We start from the raw sequence: 27911 nt of genomic DNA on the forward strand, positions 1-27911 counted from the left end.
TATTTGGGAAGTTTTGCAGTATTACTCAAATATTTTCTTTCCCCCCTTCTTAGTTTCTTTTCCCTGGGAATTTCATTGCATATATTTTGACATGTTTGCTGTTGTCCTGTGGGTTTCTGAGGCTGTTTCTTTTTGTCCCATTTTTTTTTCCTTCTGTCTTTTACACTGGATAATTCCATAACTGAGTTTTCAACCAAAATAGTGTCCAGGACTGTATTTCCCGTGGTGGTGCACAGACTTATAATTTATATGGGTCGATCTGCTGACTGTACCACCACAAGCCATATAAGAAAAGATAATATTTATTAAGACATAAAGTATATACAAAAGGAAAACCATCCCAGGTAGCATACCAACTCAGCACCAGAGAGACATCACGGGCATTTCACGGCATATGTAAGCAAAGAAAGCAGTCTTGTCACCTTTGAGTTCTTCTCATCTCTTAAATACGCCAGAATAAACACAAAGTTATTGTCTGGAGCCACTGGGCTCAGTGCCATCAGTACATTTGGTCTCTAGACCTAGATCTGGCCAGGAGCCAGGCCTTGAGAGCAGAAACCAGATGTCTTTAGGTGCCCCCGCCATGTTCTCAAACAGAGCTTATCTGGCCTTGAACAGCACTGCCAGACCACTAAATGTCTCATGTAAGTTGTTTACTCCGTGTCCTGATTTCACCTTTTGAAACCACTCAAACAAGACTCCATTTTTCTCTATAAATGAAGACATACAAAAATTGACCTGCCTAGTCAGGCGTGGTGGTGAATGCCTGTAATCCCAACTACTTGGGGGGTGAGGCAAGAGAACTGCAAGATCAAGGCCAGCGTGGGCAGCTCTGCAAGATCCTCTCAAAATGAAATGAAAAGGTCTGGGGATGTGGCTCATTAGTAGAGCCCTGGGTTTAATCCCCAATTCCCCACCCCCACCCCCCCAAAAATTGGCTACTGTCAAATAATAGAAGGTAAGACTCAACCTATTGAGAATTGTAGAAATTTGCCAAATCCTGAGATACACAATGATATGTTCCATTTTATATTCACTGAAGATGTTGAATTGCATGTGTCTTCGTTAAAAAAAACCTGTTCACACTATTTGCACTATTCTTATGCAATCTGTTCTGATATTTTTTAGTTCAATAATTACTTACTTTCTTCATTTACATGGAAATTCTAAAGTGAATATTGTTCATAAATAACTTAATAAATCACCTAGTTTTTGCATTACAAACCTTCCTCAAACTTAATATCTAAATATAACATTCTTTCAGTTGTGTAGGTTGAAGTTTGGATTTGAGCATTTACTTTGCATTCATTTAAATATTAGTGGCATTTGAATTCTTTTGTTTTTGTACGGGAGAATGAACCCAGTGGTGCTTTACCACTGAGCTACATCCCCAGCCCTTTTAATTTCTTAAGACAGGGTCTCACTAAATTGCTGAGGCTAACCTGGAACTTATGAACTTCCTGCCTCAGCCTCCTGAGTTGCTGTGATTACAGGCACCACCACAACCGGTGGGCATTTTAGATTATTAAGGGCAGATTGTGTGGGAAGGGATGCTGTACTACAAAGCTACATCTCCAGCCCTTTTTATTTTGAAACATGGTCTTCCTAAATTGCTGAGGCTGGCCTCAACCTTAAAATCCTCCTGCCTCAGCCTCCGGAGTCGCTGGGATCATGGGTATGCACCACTGTGCCCGATTTTTGAGACCTCTTTTATAGCAAATGATAGGACGTGGGGAAAGTGGCTCTCACATTGGTGGGGGGAGGAGAAAGTGTTGGTCGGCTCTGGAAACCCTTTCCTTCTCCCGCGCTCTGACTGCACTGACCTCACAAGCACCAGGTCCTTCTTTCGCGTCAGTTAGCAGCTGGGGCCTGCGTTCTTCCCGCGCCCACCGCGGTCGGAGTCGCGACGTCGGGTCCTCGCTCGGGCGCTCCGCCCCCTGCAGTCCGGTCCGCGTCCGGCGCTCCGCAGAGCCTGCGAGCGCTCGGGTTCCGCCTGGGGTCGTGGCACCGCGGCGCCTCCCGCCGAACGTCACGCGTTTCCTGGGCTCGCCGCGCCCGGCACCTGCCCTGCTGTGTTCGAAGGCTGCTTCAAGCCGCCGTGGAGTCAGGTCTGGGCGTCCGCCCTCGGCCGCCTGGCCTCCTGCCTTCTGCCTTCTCCAGCGCATCCCGCGCGGCGTGGACACCCAACTTCCTGCCCGGGTCTGGCACTCACGGAAAAGCTGAGGGGCTCCTCCGCGCCGTCTTTTGTCTGATGTACGCCCCAGCCTGTTCCCGCGGCGCGTCCACATCAGACGCCGAGGTGCCAAATAGTGGGGCTGTCTCCCCGACCTTTCCCTTTTCTCGGCCACGCTGGACACCGCTGCGGAAACCGCCCAGGGGGCGATTTCCCCGAACACCCGGCGCCGAAGATGGCGGCCCCCATGTGCTATACTGGGAGCGGCCATCTTGCCCCCGCCGGACGTCAGACCCCGCCCCGCCCCTCGCGCCCATTCCCGAGTGGTGTCGGGAGGAGGCGGGGTCTCGGGCTCCCGCCTGGGGTGGGAGGGAGGCGGCCGCTGGTGGCCGTTCCCCGGGCTGCGTGGCCTGTTAGGAGGCTGTGCGGGCTCGGGCTGGACGGCGCCTGCGGCCGAGGGCGACGGCCTGAGGTCGCGCGGCGGCGCTGCGGCTCGGGCCGCCGCCCGCCTGCCCTCCGGACCCCGGCGGTCCTGCGCGCCCGGAGGTGGTGTGTGCGAGCGGCGGCTGGTCCCGCCGCTGCGAATCCGCAGCGCCTTCTGCGTGTGTCGCAGGCTCTGCGGCGCAGCTCGGCGTGTCTGCCACGGTGGGTCCTCCGCGGAGGTGAACCGGGCGGGGTCAGGAGTCCGCTCCCGCGGCGCGCGTGCGCCTAGTGTGTCCGGAGACGCGGGAGTGTCGCAGGTTTCGTGGAACAAACACGCCTGTCGTTTAAAAGGGTCTGAACTGGTGGTTTAGCGAGCTCACATTCAGCGCGGGCGTGTTTTGATAGAGGTGAGATGTTTTTGATATTGAGGTCTCTTCTTAGGAACGGTGTTCGGTGAAATACCTACCCGGGGGCTTGTTTTCCTGTTTTCCATTTCCAGTCTAGACTTTACTTTTGTTGTAGTGTGTGCTCTTACTTTCTCACTCCCCTTTCCTTATAAGTTTTTAGGACAAATTAATTTCGGATGTTCATATTTGACTATCTTACTAAATTCTTTTTTTTAGTTGTAGGTGGACCCACCACCTTTATTTATTTTTTATGGGGTGCTGAGGATCAAACCCACTTGTGAGGCAAGCTTGCTACCGCTGTTTTTCTTGCCGTCACAGTGTTTTTCTCTGTGCCCAGCTTGCAATTGTGAAAAAATTCAAAGCTGTATAGATTTTGAAAGGACTTTAATCACTCTCATGCCTGCCACCTGGATTTTACCGTTGGTTGTTCTGGACGAGCTCTATCGGTTATTTGAGTGTCTGCCTCCCTGCTCAGGAGAGCCAGTGCCTGCTGTTGATTTTGATGGCTTCCATTCCTCCAAATCATTCTTCATTCATATGATTGACTAGAGTTCTAATAGCCTTTTAGTTGTTTTGTTTACTTAATAAGCAAACATCTTATTTACAAATAATTTTGGCAAGGTATAAAGGGGGATGAAGCTGGCCTTGGAATGAATCGAACCTGGTTTTCAATCCTAGTGCTGCTTTCGCTTGTGGTGGGATTTGTGTGAACTGTTCCGTTTCCTCCTTATCAAAATGAAAGTTAAAAATCTCTTCCTCTGGGTTACCTTTCAGGGTTATTTATGGTTTTATCTTACTGATTGATTGATGCAAGCATGCCGTACGGGGATGGAACTCAGGTCATCACACCTGCTGGGCAAGTGTTCTAACACTGAATTACCCCCCACCTGGGTATTGTTTTTGCATTTAACTCATTTTCTCTCTTCCTCTCTTCCTTCCTCCCTTGTTTCTCTCTTTTAGTAAGGAAAATATTTTAAAGCAGGAATTTATATTAACAATTAACAACTATTTTGTTTTAAATGTAAAGTGTTATTTTTCTGATTTAAAAAACTGTGTACTTATGAAAAATACAATGAAGGAAGGAAAAGTACCTGAAGTACTTGTCACATATCACCTTACCAATATTTCCTTTTAAGAAATCCCTAGAAATGGAGCTATGAGGTACCTTTATTGGCAGTCTTCAATAGAATGTTAAATTATTCCCAAGGTATGTTTTACTTTCTACCTGTGTATGACCTGTGTATGCTGTAGGATGGTGTAGGATTTTTCTGTTAAAATTTTGTAACCAGTTACCTGCCCAAAGAGGTATGCTAACATACTAGGCCAATGCTAATAATTGGCCCCTTCTTATTTTCTTACATTGCTAAACCTAAATTCTCAATTTTGCCAGTGTAATATGAAAACAACCTGAGATAGTATTTATTTTTTGGTAAATGACTGTTTTGAGATACAACAGTGTCTCAACAGTAGGGTTGAGTAGTTGTCACAGAAACTATAGAACTCAGTTAACGTGTAAATTGTTTTCAAAAAATTATTAGTTTTATTGTCTATATCAGATTACAGATAACACACAATTGTCAGTATTACAGTAATTAGTACCTTTACGTTCTTCTACTATACAGATGCCTTAATATACCTTTTTGTTCACAGTTCTCCTAATGTACATGGTTAAAACCTTTTAAGATATTCTTTCTTTTTTTTTTTTTTTTTTTCCAGTTGTTAGTAGTTTTGACTGAACCTCTTACCAGTATTGTTCTTTTTTACTCCTTGTTCCTCTGCTTACACTGGAGGCTTTTTTTCCCTTTTGCTTAAAGAATGCTCACTAGTATTTTCTTTTTTTTTTTTTTTTTTTTTTTTTCCCCTTCCTCCTCCAGCTTTATTGGAATAGTTTAAAGTTACATTTTCTATTTTCTAGGACTTCAGTTGCTTTTTCCATCTGACTTTTAAAAACTGATTACAGCAAATGAAACACAGTTGTCTAAGTGATATAGTATACAAAAATAACATCTTGATTTCTGTGAAAATGCATTTCTCTGCAATTCCTGAATAGCTCCAAATTATGCTAACTCTGCGCATCGATGTGGACTCTGGGTTTTAGATTTAGTCTTTGAGAAAAAAAATGTGTTCTAAACCTTTGCCATCACCATCTGCGTGTCCGGCATCGACGCTGCGATGAAGCTCCTGTTGGGCTTTTATCCCGATTTCTCTCACCTAGCCATTTAACGCACGTTGGACTTTTTGTTTACTCCCACTCAACTGTATGTTCGATGAGGGCCTGAAACAGATGTTACTCGATGTTATTTAATAGCTACTGAGGTCAGGCAATCCAAGGCCATCATTATGCTAAAATTAAAGTTACTTACGGAAGTTCATAGACACTTCCAGAACTGGTTTTACCTCCTACATGGGAACATTTCGAGAAACCCAGAACGGGCGCTCTGGTCTGACTGAACTCTTCCCATTCTTCCATCCCTATTCACCAGTGGCGCGGAAAGGGGGTTCTTTAACAAAGCATTATACATAACACCTCTACCAAACTAAACATAAACTTTTTTTTTGTAGTTAAATGCAGAAAGTCGGTTTTTTTTTTTTTTTTCCACCCCTTTCCTCCTTTTACACGGCAAGTAAAGCTCACTGGCCTGGGAGTAGCCTCATCTGCCAACCTTTGGCCAGTGAAGAGGATTCAGAGAAAATAATACAACCATCAATCAGAAAAAGGAGGGGCGACAAAGGAAGATGATTAGGCCGTAGCCTCAATTGTGCATTCCCGTGCAAGATGCCCTGACTCGCCGCAGCGGTAACAGTTGACTTCGCTTGTCTTGCTGCAATTGATGGCTACGTGACCAGTCTCACCACACCTGTAGCACTTGACTTTGGTGCAGTCTTTCTGAATGTGTCCAAATTCTCCACAGGAGTAGCACTTCTGCTCATCGGCGTGGTCACAGTCGCGAGCCAGGTGGCCTGGCTTGCCGCAGTTGTAGCAGCACTGTTCTCGCTCTCGCTTGGGCTCCTTGCAGTCCTTGGCGATGTGGCCGCCTCTTCCGCAGTTATAGCAGGCATCCTCCTGAAGATCACAGTCCTTGGCAAGGTGACCAGACTCACCACAGCGATAACAGATGTCTGGAAGAGATGAGGAAACAAACTGGAAACCTCTATCCGAGGTAAAACCACCTCTGCCGCGGCTTCTCATTCCACGACCGCGGCCTCCGCCGGTAGGGCACTCCCGGGCCCAGTGGCCAGATCGTCCACACTTGAAGCACTCGTTGCTGCTCATGGCTGCAGGTCAATCTTTCGGCGTCGGAGCGGGTCCGCAGCAGCGGAGACTCGGACGCAGGCCGGGGGAAGGCGGCTCGCAAGGCAGCGGCTGTTTATCTTCAGGGTCCTTCACTAGTATTTTCTGTAATACAGGTCTTAAGAATATTTTCAGGTGTCCTGAAGTTGTCTTTATTTCAGTGTGATTCCTCAAGGATATTTTTGCAGTATATTCTTAACAGATTTATACTTAGACTTTGTGGGGTATCAAGAAGTAGATGTAATACAAAATTAAATAAGATTGAACTTACTATTTTCTTAAGATGGTGTTCTCAAATTATAGTGCATTTACCCTAGAATGTAAAAAGACTTGGAAGAAGTAGATGGACAAATGGTTTAAAAGAAAAACTGGGTACTTTCTGTGTGTCCTCATTCCTAAAAGTGGTCTGCCTGTGGATTCCACTGCTGCCGCACCGTTGTACTGTGCTTGTTCTCTTTCCCACAGCCTTTGTCACTTAAGGGTGATAGTCACACTTCTGCCATTCTACAGAAGTAAGGTATTACCTGCCCCCCAAATGGGGGGAAAAAACCACTCAGAGTTAATGGATTACTAACCCAGATGTGTGAGCTTCCAGAGGGCTTCAGAAATGTTGAGACGTCTGATTTGAGATGGGTGTATAGCAAGAGTGGTAACCTCAGGGCATAAGGAGAGTGAACCTCTCAGGGTGCTTTGTTCTTCAGCCCACAGGTGCCAGGTTGCTAGGAATAATAGAAATCAAGTGAAGCAAATAGGTTTCAACCTTTGGGTATCATATCATCATTGCTTAGGGACACCCTTAGCTGGAGACTGAGTTTCTTGAAAAAAAAAATTGTAGCTGATCTAGAAGAGGCAAAAGACAGAGCATTCCAATTAATGGCTGTTTCACAGATTCAGAAGCAATTGATGCAGGCCCAGGTGACTGATTTGCTTTATTCTTTATTCCACAGTGGATTTGTAGAGACTGGTAAAAGTAAGTGCATTTAAACATAAGTATGAATTGGGAATAATGATAGGTAGGTAGATACTGGGGATTGAACTCAGGGTTGCTTACCATTGAGCTACATCTCCAGTTCTTTTCACCTTTTATTTTGAGACAAGGTCTCATTATGTTGCCAAGGCTGGCCTCAAACTTGGAATCCTTCTGCCTCAGCCTCCTGAGTTGCTAGGATTACAGGAGTCTGCCACCATGCTCACCATCCTGTTATTCATAGGATTTTTACTACGCGGTTCATGTTGGAACATGATGTGTGACTGTGGTTTGCACTAGCTGTCAGCTTGTGTCTGATATCTCTGCCAGTCATACAAGAGATTCACAATAAGTTGCATCAACTATGAGGAAGCAGACAAGTTTTCAAGGGGTGTTGGTGTTTTCTGGCACCTGGTTCTGAGGCTCACTTAGGTCTTAGTGACTTTTCTTAGAGGTGGTATATGGTGATATCCTAAACTGCAGCCTTCTCATAAATACAAAGGCAGGTTTCCCTGTATGTCCCTAACATATTGACCTGTCTGATATTCATAGGCATTTAGGTATATGTGTCTGATACACTTCTTAAGTGTAATTCTTTACACATTTGCTTAATTATCTATTAATATTTTGTACTTTGTACCTGTTCTTTAGTTTCTTTTGTTTTGTTCTGTATATTGACCATAGCTTTTTGGTATATTAACCTGTGATACTAGCATTTGAAATTTTTTTCATTACTCACTTTGATAGTAGTTCAAAGATTCATGGTGCATGTCACAATCTGTATTATTTCTCTTTAGTATGTAGAGAAATAGATGCTCTTATATACATAGATATGTATACTTATAGTAGGTGTTTTACATTAGCTAGAGGAATTAATGGCTACATATTACTGAAATTTGTTTGAATTTTCAACTTTGTTGAATCAACAAATGATTGCATAGTTGCAGAGTATTTTATTTGGATTTTTATTCTATCGCTGTGTATTAAGAAAACAAATACCAATTTTCCTTTATGGTGAAAATGAGCAGAATAACTTTTGCATTTTTTCCATATCAACAAAGGAACTTCATTAAACAGGTCTGTATTGTTACAGGAATCCCTGATGTTTGACGATGTGGCTGTGGTCTTCACCCTGGAGGAATGGCAGCTCCTGGGCCCTGCTCAGAAGGACCTGTACCGGGATGTGATGTTGGAGAACTGCAGCAACCTGGTGTCAGTGGGTGAGGATGGCTGCCCTGTGTTACTTGGAGGGTGTCTGTCTGTGGTCTTCAGTTTCTCAACAAAGTCTGTGGAGCACCTGCAGTACTCTCAAGTGGTAGATTCTCAGAGTTTCTCTTGCCCCATATGAAGGGTATAGTCCACCTTTTCCTGAAGAAAAAGCTGTGAGCTATAGATATGAAATCTGTTTAGTCCCTAAAATGTAACATCCTCCCTTCTTGACATATCCCACCCCATTTCAGTGTAAGTCTTCTGTCATTTTCTACAATTAGGGTATCTAGCCAGCAAACCAGATGCCCTCTCCAAATTGGAACGAGGGGAAGAACCATGGACAACAGAAGATGAAGTCCACATTCGACTTTGTTCAGGTGAGTGAGAGAACTGACCAGGTGGGCAGCCACAGAACTCATATTCTGCTTACTCAAGAGTAGCAGGCAAAGCCAGGAACCAGCCTCTGCATGGCCCCCTTTGCCCATTCAGAACTCATTTCTTTGTAGGAAGTATACCTTTTCTATCTGTGTTCTCATCCTTTCTTATTTTATACTATCTTGTTTTGGTTTCTTTGCATAAGTATATTCTTCCTAGGATTTTCAGATCTGCTGTCACAGTGTCTCTGGCTGTGAAAAATCCCTCTCTTCAGGCCTCTGTAGACAGGACATTCTGAATTCATCACTCTAACTACTGCACTTAATTTTCTTTCATAGTATCTAACCTCATCTTGGATGCTGTGCCCCATGGTGACCTGGTCTCTCTCTCAGGGTTTATTTGATTCTTAACCTTCTCTTTTGCTCCCCTTTCTAAGATTTTCTTTCTCTATTTTCTATTCTGTTCTCATACTCCTTTATTCTTTGTTCATTCTCTGAGTTGGTCTCTTTCTGGTCTCTGGTAGAGACTTCCAAATTGACTTCTCCCTTAATATTAGCTAATCTATGCTTTATTTCTGTATATCGTCCATCTTCATGGCAACTAACTGGTAACTTCCCATTTTGTGTATGAGTAGCAAGAATCCTCTTCCTTCAGAGAATTTTTTTTTTTTTTTTTTTTTTTTTGCTATCCTTTTTTGTTGGTTATTTTATATTATTTATTTATTTGGAGCTGGGATCTCTCTGTGTTGCCTAGGCTGGCCCCAAACTCCTAGGCTGAAGCCATCCTCCTTCCTCAGCCTTCTGAGTAACTGGAACTACAGGAGTGTGCCACTGCACCCAGCATGGCTATTAGTCAAATTTAGGTTCTCCTAGTACTATTCATTTAAGTTCCATCCATCCTGGCATTACCTTAGATCTTCCTGACATGCTGAGCTCTGTCTTCTTGTTTTGGTTGTTTAATCTGTGAGACATTTCTATCCCAAAGCACTTCAGAACTTAAATCATTTCTGTCATAGTTTTGCTAATTCTGTTTTCTTAATTCATCTTAGATATTATTACTGTATTCATTTCCCTAAAGTTTTTGGGTTTTCATTATGTTTTTTGTAGTGTTACTGAGATGTGTTCCACATGCCATTTAAAGTGTACATTCCATGGTTTTTTGGTAGCTGTTTGTTGCTTAACCATCATCTAATTATGTCCAATCAATTTTGGGACATTTTGTATGTGTATAAATTATGTTCTCAAATTGTCTTGATTACTATACTTGAAACTCATGGGAGACTGAGGCAGCCAGCTTCTGCAAGTTAGTGAGACCCTGTCTATAAATAAAAATAAGGACTGGGGATGAGGCTCAGTGGTAAAGTGCCTCTGGATTCAATGCCAAGTATCCAAAAAGAAAAAGTTATTTTATCATTTGAGTCTTTCAAATTTCAATTTGAATTATAGAATAGGCTTTTGAATTTCTCCTTAAAAACCAAGTAGAATCATGCTGAGTCTGTTAACCACTTTGGGGAGTATTGCCATTTAAAATATAAAACTTTCTGATTCATGAACAATGGACATTTTTATATCTAATTAGACTTTTTAAAATTTATTTTTATGTGGTGCTGAGGATCAAACCCAGTGCCTCACACGTGCTAGGCAAGTGCTCCATCACTGAACTCTACAGCCCCAGCCTTCTAATTACATTTAATTTTTTCAACATTGCTTTGTAGCTCACAGAATACAGCATAAATTTGGCACTTCCTTTGTTAAATATATTTCTGAGTAGAGTTTTCTTTTTTGATTCTGTAATAAAATCCTCTTTTGAATTGCATTTTCATTTTATTCCTTGCTAAACTGTAGAAATATTGTTTTCCTGTCATATGAGATTGCTGTTTTGCTTTAAGTGATCTCAGTGCTGCAGTACTATTTCACTATAGAGTTTTGGTTTTCATCTTAAATATTAATACTCATCAATGTACTCTGTACATGTGATTGTCTTAATTTATTTCTTCAAAACTTGTGTGCTGAAAGCCTAGCTAACACAAACCAAAAAAACCAAGAAAAAATATGCCTCGTTTCTCTTCACATTGCTTTTATTTTCAGTGGAGGTAACCATATGGTAAAATGTAAACATAAATAATATGTTTCGGGGTAAAAAATACCACTAGGAAAATTAAAGCAACTATAGGAACATAGGTGTTGGGACTTGGCACTGTGCTTGTAGGGTGGGTAGGGTGGGAATGGCTCCTTGTTAAGGGCCTTTCAGCAGATGGTGGTGGAAGTAAGTAGTCTCCATGGGTGTGGGGTGTTCCAAATGTGAAACAGTGGAAGTTGTGAGACACTGGGAATGGAGGGTGTTTGAGGAACTTCTGGAAACTTGTGTAGAGTAAAGCAGAAGGGAAAGTAAAAGTAAGGACGGTCAGGTAGTAGCAGGAGGTTCTGGTCCATGGTCTGCATATTGCCTATCAAAGGAGTTGAGAAAGCAGTAGGTTTTGAGTAGAGGAGTGGAATTATATCACTACTTTTTAAAATAGATTTTTTTTTTTTTTTTTTTTTTTTTGTCTACTATGTAGAATGTCGGCATTAGCTAGGATGGGCGGGAACTGTTACACTCTTGGTCACAGTTTTTTTTTTTTTTTTTGCGGTACTGGGGATTGAACCCAGGGCCTCGTGCTTGCAAGGCAAGCACTCTACCAACTGAGCTCTCTCCCCAACCCTTGGTCACAGTTTTTGATAGTGAAATGATACAGATTAAAATCATCAGGACTGGAGGTGTAGCTCAGTGGTACAGCATTTGCCTGGCACACATGAAACTTGGGTTCTGCAAAAAACAAATAAAAAACAAAACAAAAATTAAATTTGGTGTAAGCTTTCAGTCATCTTCTATTAGTGAATTTCTGCAAACAGTGCTGAATTTTTCTAGTAACAGTCTTTGACAGCACATATGAAGTGTTACCTACCAGGGAAGTTCACTCACACATAGAGTCTAATCACTGGGAATCAAAACGATACAGTTGGGTCCACAACCTCAGGCATACACAAACAGGTGCCCAACATAGATCACATTGCTAGCATTAGAGTATCTGGTGTGACCCAAGGCCTCAGGCATAAAAAGACACTCGTTAGGCGGATACTCCAGGGACTTGGTTGTCTTTCAGGAGCCAGTCAAGGCCAGTGCTTTGGAGTGTGTCGTGATGGAATAACCCATGCCTGTGAACGTTTAACTATACAACATTGCTTATTTCTGTAGCAACACAGGAAAATATGACCCAGCAAGTTTGAGGTTGGGGGTTGGTAATATAACTTAGTGGCAGAGCACTTGCCTAGCATGTGCAAGGCTCTGGGTTCAGTCTCTAAACCACCACTACCGAAACAAAGGTGCTGATCTAATTCTGTGGTGAGAACACTTCTTATCTACTCCTTTAGTAGTTTTCAAGGGGATTTCACTCCCCTCTTCCCTGCATTACTGGGGATGGAACTCAAGGGATGCTCTACCTCTGAGCTATATTCCCTGCCTTTTATTTTGTCTTGAGACAGGGTTTTGCTGAGTTGCCCAGGCCTAGGTATCCTCTTTCCCGAGTTACTGGGATTACAGGCAAATGCCACTGCACCCTGCTAGAGGACTCGCCGCTTGTCACTGTTGGGTATTAATTCTGTGTGTTTGGATCTCCAAGATACAACTGATCACAGTAGTCAGTATTTGGTTTATTTTTGGTGGGCTTAACAAATTTCAGAATTGTACATATTGGAATGACTAAATTGGAGGGCTTATGCAAACATACCTTCTCTTTTTCAACTTGTTTCTGAATACAATCTTATCCAGTAATTTCTTTGAATAATTTTGTATAGGTTGATGATATCCACATTGCTATTTTCAGATAAAACCTTTTTCAGTATTTATATATTCAACCAGTTTCTTCATTTTTATATTGGATGTATGGTAAGTTATCTGAAACTTTGTTTCTTAATGTATACTAGATTTTCCCTTCATTTCAGACTTCAGTAATATTTCTTGGTTCCTCATGAGGCTTTCCTCCTAATCTGGTAGCTGAAGCCATGTGATTTGCAGAGTAATCATTGGCCCTTAATTTCATTTACCAAACTCTTTCCATTCCTCCCATTGAACCTATTAGTAAACTTTGGCTTTTCTTCCTTTAACTATATTCTGATTTCCTCTACCTGCTGTATATCTTCAGAATATTTTGCAGATTACAGTTACATTTTTGATTTCTTTCCCTCCTTTTAAATTTTCCCATAATTAGAACTAAACTTCCATGAAACCAAGGAATATATTTGAAACACAAGCACAGCAACTCACACATAGCTGTTCAGCAAATTAATTGTTGAATAAATGAATATAGCCCTGTATGTTCTGGTATGTCTCCAACTTACAAGGTCTGATGGTGTCTTGTCAGATTTTGGGGTTCCTGCTAAAAGTGACCTTGTTGAGATTTTACTATTTGTACGTTTTGTAAAGATTTATTTAGAAAGTAGTCAAATCTATATATATCACAAATCATCTACATTTGTACACTTACTGCTTTTACTTTCTAATATGTGTATATTATTGTTTTACCAATATATACAGGAGATAGGAATATTTATGTACAAAATTTTTTATTTTTATACAGGGTTATCATTAAAGAGTCACACCACACCAAAACATTTTTTTTAACAGTTTTATTCCAGAGGAAGATAATGAAATGATTCACTATTCTTGTCTTTCCTAGAAATCAGAAAAGTTGATGATCCTCTGCAACATCACTTGAAAAATCAAAGCATTCAGAAGAGTCTGGAGCAGGTCCATGAACATAAAACATTCAGAAATATTGTTAATCAGAGCAAAGGTCATTTCCCACTAAAGCAAAATTGTGAAAAACCTTTAAAATCAACTTTAAGTTTTGAAAACCAGAAGTTATGACCTAAAGAAATTGACTGAGATTAATGAATATGGGAAATTCCTTATCCATGCAAACCATGAACAGTTTTATGAAATTAAATTCCCTTTACATGCAAAACCTACCAGTATGGCCCTGGTCATTAAGCGACAGAGAACTCACAACATAGAGAAAACCCATGAATGCAGTGAGTGTGGGAAGGTCTTCATCAAGATGTCTCAGTTTATCAATCATCAGAGAGTTCATACAGGAGAGAAACCTTATAAGCGTACACGTGGGAAAGCCTTCTCCGGAAAGTTCCAGCTAACAGAACATCAGAGAAATCACACAGGGCTGAAACAGTATGAATGTACCAAATGTGACAGGTCCTTCCTCAAGAAATCACAGCTCAGTGTGCATCAGAAAACTCATATGGGAGAGAGAACTTATAATTGTAGTGAATGTGGGAAAGCCTTCATTAAAATGTGTCGACTCGTTTATCATCAGCGAACTCATACGGGAGAGAAACCCCATGGGTGTGGCATATGTGGGAAATCTTTCTCTACAAAGTTCAGTCTCACTGCTCATCAGAAAACTCATACAGGAGAGAAACCTTATATATGTAGTGAATGTGGAAAAGGATTCCTTGAGAAGAGGCGTCTTATTGCACATAGTTGGACTCATACTGGTGAGAAACCCTTCATATGCAATAAATGTGGGAAAGGCTTTACCTTGAAGAATAGTCTTATCACGCATCAGCTAACTCATACAGAAGAGAAATTGTTTACATGCAGTGAATGTGGAAAAGGCTTTTCCATGAAGCACTGTCTCATTGTACATCAGCGAACTCACACAGGAGAGAAACCATATACATGCAATGAGTGTGGAAAAGGCTTCGCCTTGAAGAGCCCTCTCATCAGGTATCAGCGAACACATACAGGAGAGAAACCCTATGTATGCACGGAGTGTCGAAAAGGCTTCACCATCAAGAGTGACCTCATTGTACATCAGCGAACTCATACTGCAGAGAAGCCATATATGTGCAGTGACTGTGGGAAAGGCTTCACTGTGAAGAGCCGCCTGACTGTTCATCAGCGAACTCACACAGGAGAAAAACCCTATGTGTGCAATGAATGTGGAAAAGGTTTCCCTGCAAAGATCCGACAGATAGGACATCAGCGAACTCACACAGGAGAGAAGCCTTATAAATGCAGTGAATGTGGCAAAGGCTTAACTGGGAAAAGCATGCTCGTTGCCCATCAGCGGATTCACACTGGAGAGAAGCCACACAAATGCAATGAGTGTGGTAAAGCCTTCAGGAAGAAGACATGCCTCATCCAGCATCAGAGATTTCACTCCGGAAAGACTTCCTTTGCATATACGGAATGTGGAAAATTCTCTTTGCACAAAAATGACCTCATTACCCATCAAAGAATTCACACAGGAGAGAAACCCTATCAGTGTAGTGAATGTGGGAAAGCCTTCACTACGAAGTCAGGGCTTAATGTTCATCACAGAAAACATACAGGAGAGAGGCCCTATGGTTGTAGTGATTGCGGAAAAGCTTTTGCCCACTTGTCAATCCTTGTTAAACACAAGAGAATCCACAGGTAGTTATACTGCAGAAGTCTCTTGCTAGTTGTAGGCCTTTGAGAAAATATATACAAAGAATAATAACCTAGATGTGGAGCATATGGTGGTGCACTTGGGGATCAATTACCTCATGTTCCATATTAAAATATATGAGGCAACTGTACACAATCAGCCTTCATAAAGTATTTCAGGACATTACATAATGGCTAAAAAGTGTATACTCAGAAAAATCACACAAATGTGACAGACTAGGGAGACCTTTAGTGGTAAGGTAAACCCCACCTCCCTGGGTTCATTCCCCAATGCTGAAGAAAGATATCAAAAAATTACCATAGACTCTGGTTGAAATATCAGCTGATAGAAATACGATAAACATGGGAAAGACTTTGCCCAGAAATTAAGACAATAGGTTGAGAGTGTTGACACTAGAGAAATGCTTTCCTGTGGCAGGAAATCAAGCAAATTTGTGAATAGATTCAATGTGGAGAACCTTCAGTAAAATATCAGAGAAGTTAATGAGGGAAAGAAGCCCTGGCAAAATGAATGAGGCTTTTTGTGTCACAAGTGTGTCCTAAAACTATACGCCTGATGTGCATTTAGGGATAGGATACCTTGAGCCATGTTTCTTCTTGCCATGCCATTGATGTGAAGTTATGGCAGTTCTTCCCATGATGGACTAAGTTTGATATAAATGCTAGGTGTGTTTGGTGCTTGTCTCGTTTCATTATATGATAAGCTTTTCCATTTCTTTGATTCTAAGAATACTTGAAATACTTCACAGAGAAAAATATTAATAAAAGTTTAGTTGTAGGCAATGTATGAAATCAATATAAAGTCAGGCATAGCGGTATACACCTGTAATCCCAGTGACATGGGAGGCTGAGGCAGGAAGATTACGACTTTGAGATCAGCCTCAGCAATACATTGAAACACTGTCTCAAAAAAAAAAAAAAAAAAAAAAAAAAAAAGGACTGCAGATGTTGCTCAGTGGTAAAGTGCTCCTGGGTTCAATTCCAAGTACAAGAAAAAAAATACAAAAACAAGTTTAGGTTCACAAAATCTTACCAAAATAATCCAGGGTTCCTGAATGCCCTTAACCCAGCCTCTCTCAAAGATAACATCTTACATAACCACGGTTCATTATCAGATACATGAAATCATTATCATACTCTTGACTAATAGAATTTATTTGGTGTCGTCAGTTTTGACATACATTTTACTTTGTTTTTAAATTTAGAAACATTTTATATATAGATTTATGTAGCCACAACAATCAAGAACATAGTCACATCAACAGACTCCTCCATGCTACTTTTTTATAGTTGCACACTTTCCCAACTTTTACTTTTTGGGTAGGGTGAAGGTAGGAGGACCAAATCCAGGGCCTCACTTGTACTAGTTGAGTGCAGTAGTACTGGGCTATATCCTAGCCCTTTTTGATTTTGAGACATGGTCTTGCTGAGTTGCCCAGACTGGGCCTCAAAACTTGTGATCCAGCCAGTTTTGTGTTCTGAATAGTTGGCAGTAGAGGGATGTGCCATCATGCTCGGCTTTCAACCCTCACCTTTGGTGATAAGATTTGTTCATATTATAATTTTTTCATTTGTGCAATGTTATGCAAATGAGTGTACATCATTTACCTTTTTGAGATTTGAGTATTTGGCTTTAAGCAAATTATCTTAAGTCCCAGCCTGGTGGTTCTTTTTGCTGTTGAGTAATAATGTGCAATATGGATATACAACAGTTTGTTCAGCTATTTGCCCACTAAGGACATTAGGGTTTTTGCCAGATATTTTGCTAATACAAATAAAAATGCCACAGACATTCTTGTACCAAGTATATGTGTGAATACAACTTTTCATTTCTCTAAGATGATTATGAAGAGTTTGATCTTTGAGTCCTATAGTAAGTATCAACTTTATACTGCTGAACTGTTTTCCACAGTGGCCGTTCCATTTCCCGTTGGGAGTGTATGGGTGTTTTAGCTCCTTGCATTTGCTATTGCCACCATGTGTTGTTTTAGTCATTGTATTCTGTAAGTAGTGCTGTCTCATTGTGGCCTTCATTTGTGACTTTCTAATGGTTCTTTGTTGCTTGCTTTTGTGTTTTGGTGGTAGTGGGGAGTGAACTTAGAGCCCTGCACATGCTAGGTAAGTGTCCTGCCACCAAGCTCCATCCCTAATCCTTTTTATGTTGAGACATGGTATTGCTAAACTGCCCAGTCTGGCCTTGACTTAATATCCTCTTGCCTTTGCCTGGCAGGTCACTGAGAGTACAGGTGTGTGCCACCGTGCCCAGCTCCTGTAATGGGTTTTGATGTTATTTTTTCATGTGCTTGTTTGTCTTTCAAGTATCTTTGATGAAGTGTTTACTCAAATCATTTGTCTGTTTTTTAGTTGGAATGTTTCTTTCTTTAGTATGACATTTAGAGAGGTTTTTAAGTATACGCTGGATACAGTTTCCTTGGACATGTCACTTAAAAATATTTTCCAAATGTGTATCTTTTTCCTCAGAGGAATATATTTTAACTATTAAGTCCAAGTTACCATTTTTTCTTTTATGAGTTATAATTTTGGTGTCATATCTAAGAATTCTTTACCTAGTCTGTATCATGATTATTTTCTCCTACACTTTACAAATGTACTTTTGCTTTTAATATTTACAACTATGATCCATTTGGAGTTAGTTTTTGGATGGGGTTGAGGGTTAAGTTTCATTTTCTTTGCCGATTGTCCAGTTGGTCCAACATTACTTTCAAAATTACTTTTCATTAAATTGACCTCGCACATTTGTAAAAAGCAGTTAAATTTTGCCTACTTTGTGACTCTATTCCATTGATGATTTGTAGCTTCACCAATAATCACTGTAGTGATGATAGTCATAAAACCAAGTAGTCATATTCTTCTGACTTTAATTTACTTTAAAAAGTTTTATTTATTCTAGTTTCTTTGCCTTTCCATATAAATTTTAAAATATGCTGGTATAAAAAATGTGCTGGTATATATATAATTTTTTCCTGTGTTTTATTGAAATTGCATTCAACATGTTAAGTCAAAGTGGGTTGATCTGACATTTTTATCATTGAGTCTTCTGACCCAGAACATTCTGTCTTGCCATTTGATTAATATGCCTTGCTCTTTAAAAAAAGTGCTTTTTAGTTTATAGCGTACACATCCTGTATGTTGTATGAGAAGTTTACTCGAAGGTATAATTTATAGTCATTGTAAATGTTCCTGTGTTCATAATTGGTTTCATATGTGTGTTGAACTTGTACCTGGTCACACTGCTAAACTCGTTTAGTTTTGTAGACTGCTGTTGCAGTGCTTACCTTTCCTTTGATAAGAACAGTGAGACTGGGCATTTTTTGCCATGTTTTGGCACAGAAGCAAAGTTTTTCACCATTTAAATATGTTAGCTATAGTTTTGCTTTTTGCCAGATTTAGGAAGTTCCCATGTAATCCTGTATTTTCTCTATTATTCATATATTCTTTCTTCCTCCTTTTTCTCTTTCCTTCTTTGGCTTTCATTTCATATAGTTTGGTGCATTTGATGTCTCACACATTTAAGATTCTTCATTTTCCTTTAATATTTTTATTTCTATTTGTATTTGATAATTTGTTTCTTTAAGTACACTCATCATTTCTTACATTGCTATCCACTGGCGAACCTACTAATGTAAGTTTTTCATGCATTGTTTCAGCACCAACATTTCTATCAGATTCTATATTACATTTTCTGTCTTACCAAGATTCTCTATCAGGCCATTGTTCTCTTTCCTTTAAACCTTTCAACATGGTTTTCTTTAGGTCTTTGAATATACTTATCATTGACTTTGAAGTCACTGCTATTTCTATCATTAAAAGTCACTCAATTCATTTTATTGACTGTTTTCTGAGTATTAATGATTCTTTTATGTTTTAATTTATTTTTATTGTAAAAAATGGGATACATGTTGTTTCCGTTTGTACATGGAGTAACAGCATACCATTTGCGTAATCATACGTTACATAGGGTAATGATGTTTGATTCATTCTATTTTTTCCTCCTTTCCCTCTATACAGTCCCTCCTCCCTCCATTCTTGACCCCCTTCCACCCCCCATTATGTGTCATCATCTGCTTCTCAGTGAGATCCTTTGGTTTTTTGAGATTGGCTTATCTCACTTTGCATGATATTCTCCAGTTTCATCCATTTGCCTGCAAATGCCATAATTTTATTATTATTTATAGCTGAGTAATATTCCATTGTATATATATATACCACAGTTTCTTTATCCATTCATCAATTGAAGGACATCTAGGTTGGTTCCACAGTATGGCTTTTGTGAATTGAGCAGCTATGAACATTGATGTGGCTGTATCTCTATAATATGCTGATTTTAAGTCCTTTGGGTATAAACTGAGGAGTGGGATAGCTGGTTCAAATGGTGGGTCCATTCCAAGTTTTCTAAGGAATCTCCATACTGCTTTCCAGAGTGGCTGCACTAATTTGCAGCCCCACCAGCAATGTATGAGTGTACCTTTTTCCCCACATCCTCTCCAACACTTATTGTTGCTTGTATTCTTGATAATCACCATTCTAATTGGGGTGATATGGAATCTTAGTGTAGTTTTGATTTGCATTTCTCTTATTACTAAAGATGGTGAACATTTCTCATGTTTGTTGATTGCTTGTAGATCTTCTGTGAAGCGTCTGTTCATTATTAATGATTCTTTACTGTTTATTTGCAAGTTTTTAAAATTTTTTTCCCAGTCAAGACCTAAATATTTTTTCATCTCATATAGTATGCAAGTGGAGTCACATTATACGGGCTGGGCAGATGCAGGCTTCCATTACATGATGCACTGTGTAGAGTGCAGAACGGTGGCGGAGTTGGGGGCACTGGGTAGCAGAAGGGAAAGGAAGGCCGCTTGTGGGAGGAACATAGCTGAGTTTCAAGTTCAACAAATTCAAATGATTGAGAACTGATTGAAGTAGAAATATGCCAACCTTTGATAGCTTTCTCAGGTCTCAAACCTAAGAGAAAAGCAAATTAATTGTCTTATGTTGAGAATTTTGAATTTGTGTGTTTGTGTGTGTGTATACATACATACATATGTGTATATAGTAGATTTGTACTGTGCACAGTTATTTTGTAGAATGCTCTAGTTTTTCTATTCATATCACCCTCACTAATGTATGTTGAAATTCTGTATTAAGTCTTGCAGATTGTTTTTATGAGATGTCCTGTGGTTTATATAATTAACCTGCATTTGCATATTTATATTCATAAAAGTTGGTATTTGCTACCTATACAAACTTCACTTGGCTATCAAAACTAAATGGCTGCAGATAAGGAACGTTTAGTATAGTTCAGCTGTGCAGGTTGAAGAGTAGATTCCTTGCTTGGTTTGAGCTGGCTTGACCTGACTTGAGTGGCCTAGATCATTTTGATCACACATCTAGGCCTCAAGTGGAACGGACAGGGCCTTTATTGACAGTCTTATTGGCAGGAGACTGGCTTGGGTGTCATCACATGGAATGGCATGTACATAGAACTGCATCACCATCTTCTCATTTTTAGAATTGTTACCTCTTCCAGTTCCACTCAGATCAAATGTGCCTACCCTGCTCCATCCTCAAACCTGAGTAGGACTCTAAACCAGTAGTGCAGAAAGCACCCATGAACAATTGTGCCCTTGACCCTTGCCCTCCTAATATGAGGGCAGTACAAGCTCAAGGAGAGGGCAGCTTCAACCTGGCTCCACCTCTAGTCCAGTCCCTTGCAAGGTCCCTCTGAATATCAGCACCTCACATCAAGGGGCTGCAGTCTCTTTGGAGATGGCCTGCACTTTCCCTTGAATGCTTATTCCTTGCTTTACTGCAATGGCATCTCTCATTCTTCGTTGAACATGTATCTCTTTCTCTAATAAATCTCCATCTATGCCTTTGGTGTGCTGAAGTTCTTTTCAGCACAAGTGCCAAGAACCCTGATGGTCCTGTCAGGTTTCTCCTGCTCTCCGTAACTCCTCAGACCTCTCTTTGGAGACATCTCTTCTGTGACAGTTACACTTTAGATCTTACATGCATAACTCATGTATGTCAATTGACGTTTATAATGTTGCCGTACTCAAGAGAATCCAATTTTTGGAAAACTCATGATCCCCATCAAAAGAGTAATTCGACGGTGGTTTGTAAAAGTGTTAATATTTACTCCCAATCTGTGGTTGATTTTTTTCACTTTCTTAAATGTGCTTAAAAGCACAAAAGATTTTTTTAACAATGTCCTATTTATTAATTTCATGGCTCAGGCGCGGTAGTGTCTTGCCTCAGAGCTAACCCAGTTAAAGGTTTTTGCCTCTTTAAAATTTAACCATTTTTTCCCCCCTTGCATTGCTCGGGATTGAATCCTGAGCATTATGCTCTAACACTGAACTATATTCTCAGCCCTTTTAATTTTATTTTGAAATAGGAGCAAGTTGCCAAGCTGGCCTCAAATTTTAACTCTTCCTGCCTCGGTCTCCCCAGTAGCTGGGATTACAGTCTTATGCCATCTAAACTGTTACTCTTAAATTCAGTTATGTCCCATTTTGGCTTACTTTTTTTTTTTTTTTTTTTTTGTATGCTTTAAGTAATGCTCTTACTTCAGTTTTTGGGGTATAGATATCCGAGCATCCCAACAACAGTGCTGGAAAGTCCGTTCCCATTGCATTCTTTGGCACTTGTGTCGAATCACTCTGGACCCGACTCCCCCGGGCTCCCGCACCCCGGCGAGCTCCCCGCAGCCCTCTTCTCCCGGGCTCAGGGGCCCGACGCACGCGCTGCGCCCGCTCCGCCGACCTGTTTGTTCTTAAAGGCGCTTCCTGCAAGCTCTTTCCCGCCCGGCGGTTCTTGGGTGTCCGTGTAGCGCTGTTGCGGTTCCCTTTCCAGAGGCGGCTCTCTGCGCACAGGCGCTCGAACCCTACCAGTCAGAAAAGTGTCAGAAACAGTGGCCAGCGAAGGCCGCGGACATAATACTATTCATAGCCCGCTGGACGCAATTCAGTCTGCCTGGAATTTGCCCGGTGAAGCTCGAGTCTCTGGATATTTACCCATTTTCATTCTACACATTTTCTGCAAGTATCCCAGTGCCAGGAAATGAGGCAATATCGTGGTTTCTCGATTTCCTGGCCGTTCAAGGTGCCTGCTTCCAGCGAGGTCGCGGGGTCTTCTCTACGTCAGTATTCAGACATGGCGGCTCCCGTGGGCCCACGGCCGTCTGGGCGCCGCCATTTTGCCTCCTGGGAAGACCGGAACTCCGTTCTGTCGGTGCGCCTTGGAAGACTTCGCACCCGTCTCGGCCGCCGTAGGCGGAGGGACGCTGGGCTAAGGTCCTGAAGTAGAAGCCGGTCGCGGAAGTGCAGCCTTGAGGTAGAGCTCTATAATATAGTCAGGTCGGTGTGTGGTTTTGTTCCTGGACGTCTTGTCCCCTTGGAGGCCTTGCGGGGCGGCCAGGGCTTCTTGTGGGAGGGCGGCGAGGTGGAGGCGCTGGCGCGCGGCCGTTGGGGCTGTGACCCGCTGCTCCGGGCCGCGGTCACGTGTCGGGGCGGGGCGGAGCCCTTCTGCTGCGGGTGCCCGCGTGCCGGGGCGGTGGCCTTGGAGGCGGAGGGCGCCGGCGGTCGGGCTGCGGGTTGTTCGGGATGTGTGGCGGCCCGGGAGCCCTGCCGGGTGCTCGGGGTGAGTGCCAGCTCGGCTGCAGCCCGGCGCCGATGGAGAGCGGGCGGCGGCGAGCCCTGGGGCAGTTCTCCGCGGACTGGCGGGACCGCCAGTCGTGCAGCTGCCGTCCCGCCGCTTCGGAGCTCAGGGGCAGGGCGGAGTGGCCGTGGTGGAGGCCTGAGGCCTGCGGAGCTTTGCAGAAAATGTTTGCCAAGTTCAGCACTCGCCTCCTGACACGGTAGCGGACTCTGCTGCCCTCCTGCCTGACCGTCACTCTTCCCGCTTCGCTAACAGCCTTGTCAGTTAGTGACCTGGCCAGATGACCACCACATCGCAGTTGACTAGCCGTTCTCGCTTGGTCTCACCGGGTCACGGTAGTTCCAGTTCCTGTTCATGTTAGTGATGGTGATGATGATGTCTGAAAATAACTTTCATTTTTTTCCTACTTTGTTATGTTTATAGTTTATTTTTATGTTGCTTTGACTCGCTCAACTCTCCAGAACAGAGTGGAAAAATAAGGTGGTAGTGCACTTTCTTTTTTTGTTGCCTACACATAAAATTCACTCGCTTTATTGTCTGGAGTTAACATTGTCTCCGGAGGTAGGATCATAGAATAATGAATTCATCCAGGATTTCAAATTTAATGACATAAAAATGTTGGTAGTGTTCTTTCGAGACAAAAACGACCTGAGTCATGTCTCCCATGAATTCCTTATAATTTTTCTTTCTCTTTTGGTCTCTACAAATTTATATATTTTATGATCTTTTCAGGCAAGTTTTTGGTATTGAGCTTTTTGTTGGTAATTTTTCTTAAATTTGTATTTTAAAAACGTACAATTTAATGATCACAAAAGAATACATGTGTAAGCAGTCATTTTCCACATGAAGAAATAGACCATTGCCAACACCTCAGTGGTGTTCTGTGGGCCTTTTTCATTCCTCCTCCACGGGTAATTAGTGAGTGCTTCTCAGATTTCCTTAATAATTTGTAAATTATAGTGTAATTAATCACTCCTCATCATTGTATTGCATCAAAGTTTTGCATACTTTGAACTGTGTATCAGTGGCATGGTGCATATTTTTGTGTGTGCACACTAGGCTTTTTCTCAGTATTGGTGAGTCTCAAGTCGTTGCACATAGGTCTATTTTCCTTGTTCTATAGTGAGGGAAAGGCAAACTTAGTATTTTGGGACTTGCAGTTTACATAAGGTCATTTGTATATGCATTTTTGTTTTCGTTTTACACGTTTTTAAAATGTGAAAACCACAGGGGTGTTGGGAGAGAAGGGAAAGAAGAGGTACTGGAGACTGAATTAGAACAAGATATATTCCATGCTTTTACAATTATTTCAAAGTGGATTCTATTGTCACGTATAACTAAAAAGAACCAATAAAAAATAAGTAAAAATGTAAAAACTGTTCTTGCAGGTTGTAGTTTTTGTCTTGATCCATTGTTTGAATAAAGTTTTTCATACTACTTAATTACATTTGTATTACTCACAGTTTGGATTATTATGCATAATACTGCTATGAGAATTTTTGTAAATATTTTCTGATTCAAATGTACCTTTATTTAGGGAGAGGTGGGCAATAGATATCTAAAGGTGTATACCTCAGAAAGAAGTTTTGCTGTGTAGGGCGTGTATGACATCATTTGCTTTATGTAACCTGTTTAAGATATTTTTTCCATACTCTAATTGATAGAGCCTCCTAAATCATTTTCTGAAAGTGGTATTGGTTTGCCACTCCCATCGAGGTTGGCAGTTGACTGCAGAATGGTTTTTGTGTGTCCTAAGCTGGATTTCAGCCTTCTCTCCCAGCTCTAGTGGATAGCTGGGATATCTGAACTCGCCTGCTCCTGAGACGAGTGCTGAGGTGGGTCTCATTCCCCACCTACTTTCGCAGTCATCCTACTTAAATCTCACACAGTAAAGACATAGCTCTACCACATTCAGAATCAGAGGCTTCATTGGCCATACACAAAATCAGATACAGGGACAGTTAGCAGTTCGGGGGCATGGTGCTAAGATGAGTGCCTGGGGCAGCTACAGTACCAGACCCAGAGGAAATGTACCATCAAATGGAGTTTTCTCTTCAAACCACAGGTCCTGACTTCTCAGAACCAAAACGATTACATGAAGGAGGAAGTTACGAGATTGCAGAGTTTGCAGCGTTAGCATTTCTGAGGACACCTTTGATTGAAAACTGAATTTTCTGAATAAGCATTTAGAGCTGGTCCTGAAGACACCAAGGGAGAGCATTCCAGTGCCAGCTGTTTTCTGAGAACAGAAGAAAATGATCCAGTCCCTGGTAACTAACTTGGTTTGTTTTCATCTTTCTTTTCCTTTGTTTTGTAATGGATTTGTAGAGGCTTGTAAAAAAAATCAACTCAGTTAATCTGAAAAGTATAAATTTAAAAAGTAGGATCTGGAAAGGAATATCATCATCATCATCATCATCATCATCATCATCATCATCGTCATTATTTTCAGTTGTGTGTATGCAGTACTGGTAATTGAACCCAGGAGCGTTCCACCACTGAACTACAACCCAAAGCCCTTTTTATTTTTTGAGACGGGGTCGCACCAAGTTTCTGAGAATTGTCTTGAGCTTGCAGCCCTCCTGCCTCAGGCTCCCAAGTTGCTGGGATTAAGGTGTGTGTTCACTGTGCCCAACTTCCTTGGTTTTTGACGGGGCTGTCTCATTATGTTGTCTACACTGACACCAAACTCCAGGGGTTAAGTGATTCTTCTACTTCAGCCTCCCAAGGAGCTGGGGATGAGACCGCAGGTACGCCCCCACCCCGGCTTACATTTAGCCTTCAATTCAACATTGGGCAAAGCAGTATAAGGGAAATAGTGTTCCTAGGATGCACACAAATTAATAATTGTGGGACATCATATGACCAGAGGAGGGTCTTGTATGTTACATGGGCTCTCAGCTTGCATTTGTTATCTCTGACAGCCATCACAAGAGAAGCATTTTAATTTGCATGGCGTGCACTGATTCTGAGTAGAAAAACAGGTCATTTTCTGTACTGCTAGGAGCAGTATACTCTGATCTCCTCCAGAATGGACTGGGTCTCGTTTTAATCTGCTTCTGACAGATTGTTCTCATTGTAAATGTGGTTTCTTGTTACTTTTGTCATTTTAGAAGAAATCATGCTTCTAACAGCTACTATTTTTGCCTTTTATGTGTCAGTACATGCCAGCCCGAACAGCTTTTTGACTGGCTGCACTATCCTCCAAGTGCTGTGTATGCCATGATTTAGCTGTTCTGCTGTTAGACATTTAGGTAGCTGTTATTACAGGCTGAGCACCTCCCTGGTAGTGTCTTTTGTGAAGGTATGTCAGTATTTCTGAAGATGGCTACAGACAGGTCACTTGATGAAAATGCTCATTCTACATTTTAATGGATGTTTCTCACTGCTGTTCAGAGTGACTGGCCATCCCGTTTTATGGGCATTGTAGTAAGTGTTAGCTCCAAGCCACTGTCACTATCACATGGTGATAAAAAATATATATTTTACTTTTTGGCTTTGACTCCTGGTCAGAGATCCTAAAACCATTGTAATTTCTTTAATGATAAGAATAACAGGAGTCTCTTTTGTTGTATTTATTTGTCCTTGGCTCTTGGAACAGCTCTGGAAATGATAGGTGTTATTTTTAACCTGAGTTTATGTTAATGAGGTGACTTGGAAAGCTTCTAAGGAGAGGCTGGTTGCCTGGGGAACCAACCGGTGAATGGAGGGTGGAACCTTCAGCTCCACCCCCATCTCTTTCTCCCTGAGGAGTGGAGTGTTGGTGACTAACTTATTTATTATTTCATTTCATTAGCCACGCCTAGGTAATGAAACTTCCCTAAAAACATGAATAAGCAGGGTGCGATGATGCATGCACCCAATCCTAGCAATTTGAGAGACAGAGGCAGGAAGATTGCAAGCTCCAGGCCAGCCTTAGCAACTTAGGGGGACTTTTTCTCAAAACCCATAAAGGATCAGGAATATGGTTCAGTGGTTAAGTACCCCTGGGTTCAAACCTCAGTACCCAGATTTATAGTGGATCAGTCAGAACTATGGGAGGCCCAGTTGGGCCTATATAATGACATTTAGGTCAATGATGGGCTGCATATACCACTGGGTCCCCATAAGATTATATTGCCTTGTGATGTCATAGCTGCCTCAGGTTGTTTAAGTATGCTCAGTGATGTTTGCACAAAGACGAAATTGCCTAAGGACTCTTTTCCTAAGAACATAAACCAGTTGTTAAGCTGTCCATGATTGTATATATGTAATTCGTAAAGGTAATGTTTCTAGGTTAGCAAGAAGATTTAACTACTATCCAGTGTAGAAACTTCTCACTGGATGAAAAGATGATGACTGGATGTATAATTGCAGACTATTAGCATTTTTTCCTGTAGTGTATTAAATATCACCAACAACTAGGCGGATAGATGGAGCCTACGAAGTGAAAGTGAGCAGAAAAACTAATATTCCGTGTTATCACAAGGAAGTCGCCTCATTAACAGGAGTTGCTGACACTGGAGGATGTGGCTGTGGTCTTCACCCGGGAGGAGTGGCAGCTCCTGGGCCCTGCTCAGAAGGACCTGTACCGGGACGTGATGTTGGAGAACTACAGCAACCTGGTGTCAGTGGGTGAGGACGGCTGCCGTGTGCAGCTCAGAGGGTGCTGTTCTATGCCTTCCCTTTCTCAGCATCCGAGAGCCTTCTAGGGCCTGTGGTGTCTCCAGGGTGGACTCTCAGTCCCTCTCTGGCCCCAGATAAGAGGGTGTGTTGTGCTCCCTTCTGAGAGCAAAGCCTTTGCTTTGCAGATGTAAACTACACCCTTCCTAAAATAGACCTTTGTCCCCTGTTGACAGATCACAGCCCAATTGGATGAGCCTAAGACTCTGTCATTTCCCATGAACAGGGTGTCAAGCC

General features: G+C 41.7%; 3 protein-coding genes across 6 annotated transcripts; 1 reads left to right on the forward strand and 2 right to left on the reverse strand.

Annotated features, from left to right (window-relative positions):
- Positions 1–284: 284 nt before the first annotated feature.
- On the reverse strand, positions 285–5165 carry LOC306648532 (uncharacterized protein; the record flags this gene model as incomplete). Its single annotated transcript, XM_079118718.1, has 3 exons — positions 285–441; positions 1824–2933; positions 5148–5165. The coding sequence occupies 3 exons, from the start codon at positions 5163–5165 to the stop codon at positions 436–438; spliced, it is 1134 nt and encodes a 377-aa protein (XP_078974844.1). The 3' UTR covers positions 285–435.
- On the forward strand, positions 2688–27911 carry LOC306648799 (zinc finger protein 613-like). 3 transcript variants are annotated; one of them, XM_079119156.1, is made up of 6 exons: positions 2688–2818; positions 8356–8482; positions 8753–8848; positions 25078–25282; positions 27500–27626; positions 27901–27911. In XM_079119156.1, the coding sequence occupies exons 2-4, from the start codon at positions 8365–8367 to the stop codon at positions 25179–25181; spliced, it is 318 nt and encodes a 105-aa protein (XP_078975282.1). In that variant the 5' UTR covers positions 2688–2818; positions 8356–8364; the 3' UTR covers positions 25182–25282; positions 27500–27626; positions 27901–27911. The 3 variants fall into 3 exon arrangements, 1 of the variants encoding a protein (XP_078975282.1); XR_013760489.1 differs by lacking the exons at positions 2688–2818; positions 8356–8482; positions 8753–8848 and adding exons at positions 22272–22688; positions 23174–24847; XR_013760490.1 differs by lacking the exons at positions 2688–2818; positions 8356–8482; positions 8753–8848 and adding an exon at positions 22273–22688 and having other exon boundaries at positions 23174–25282.
- LOC306648797 (CCHC-type zinc finger nucleic acid binding protein-like) lies at positions 4866–6387 on the reverse strand. 2 transcript variants are annotated; one of them, XM_079119155.1, is made up of 2 exons: positions 6154–6387; positions 4866–6123 (listed from the first exon to the last, which is right to left on the reverse strand). In XM_079119155.1, the coding sequence occupies exons 1-2, from the start codon at positions 6275–6277 to the stop codon at positions 5744–5746; spliced, it is 504 nt and encodes a 167-aa protein (XP_078975281.1). In that variant the 5' UTR covers positions 6278–6387; the 3' UTR covers positions 4866–5743. The 2 variants fall into 2 exon arrangements, with proteins under 2 accessions (XP_078975281.1, XP_078975280.1); XM_079119154.1 differs by having other exon boundaries at positions 4866–6387.

Source organism: Sciurus vulgaris (assembly GCF_902686455.1).
Source record: "Sciurus vulgaris genome assembly, chromosome: 17".
Lineage (NCBI taxonomy): Eukaryota > Metazoa > Chordata > Mammalia > Rodentia > Sciuridae > Sciurus > Sciurus vulgaris.

Coding starts and splice junctions, on each gene's coding strand:
- LOC306648797 (XM_079119154.1), bottom strand. CDS start 6,277: ATGAGCAGCAACGAGTGCTTCAAGTGTGGACGATCTGGCCACTGGGCC.
- LOC306648799 (XM_079119156.1), top strand. CDS start 8,365: ATGTTTGACGATGTGGCTGTGGTCTTCACCCTGGAGGAATGGCAGCTC. Junction 8,483..8,752: donor CAGCAACCTGGTGTCAGTGG/GTGAGGATGGCT, acceptor TTCTACAATTAG/GGTATCTAGCCAGCAAACCA. Junction 8,849..25,077: donor CCACATTCGACTTTGTTCAG/GTGAGTGAGAGA, acceptor TTCAAACCACAG/GTCCTGACTTCTCAGAACCA.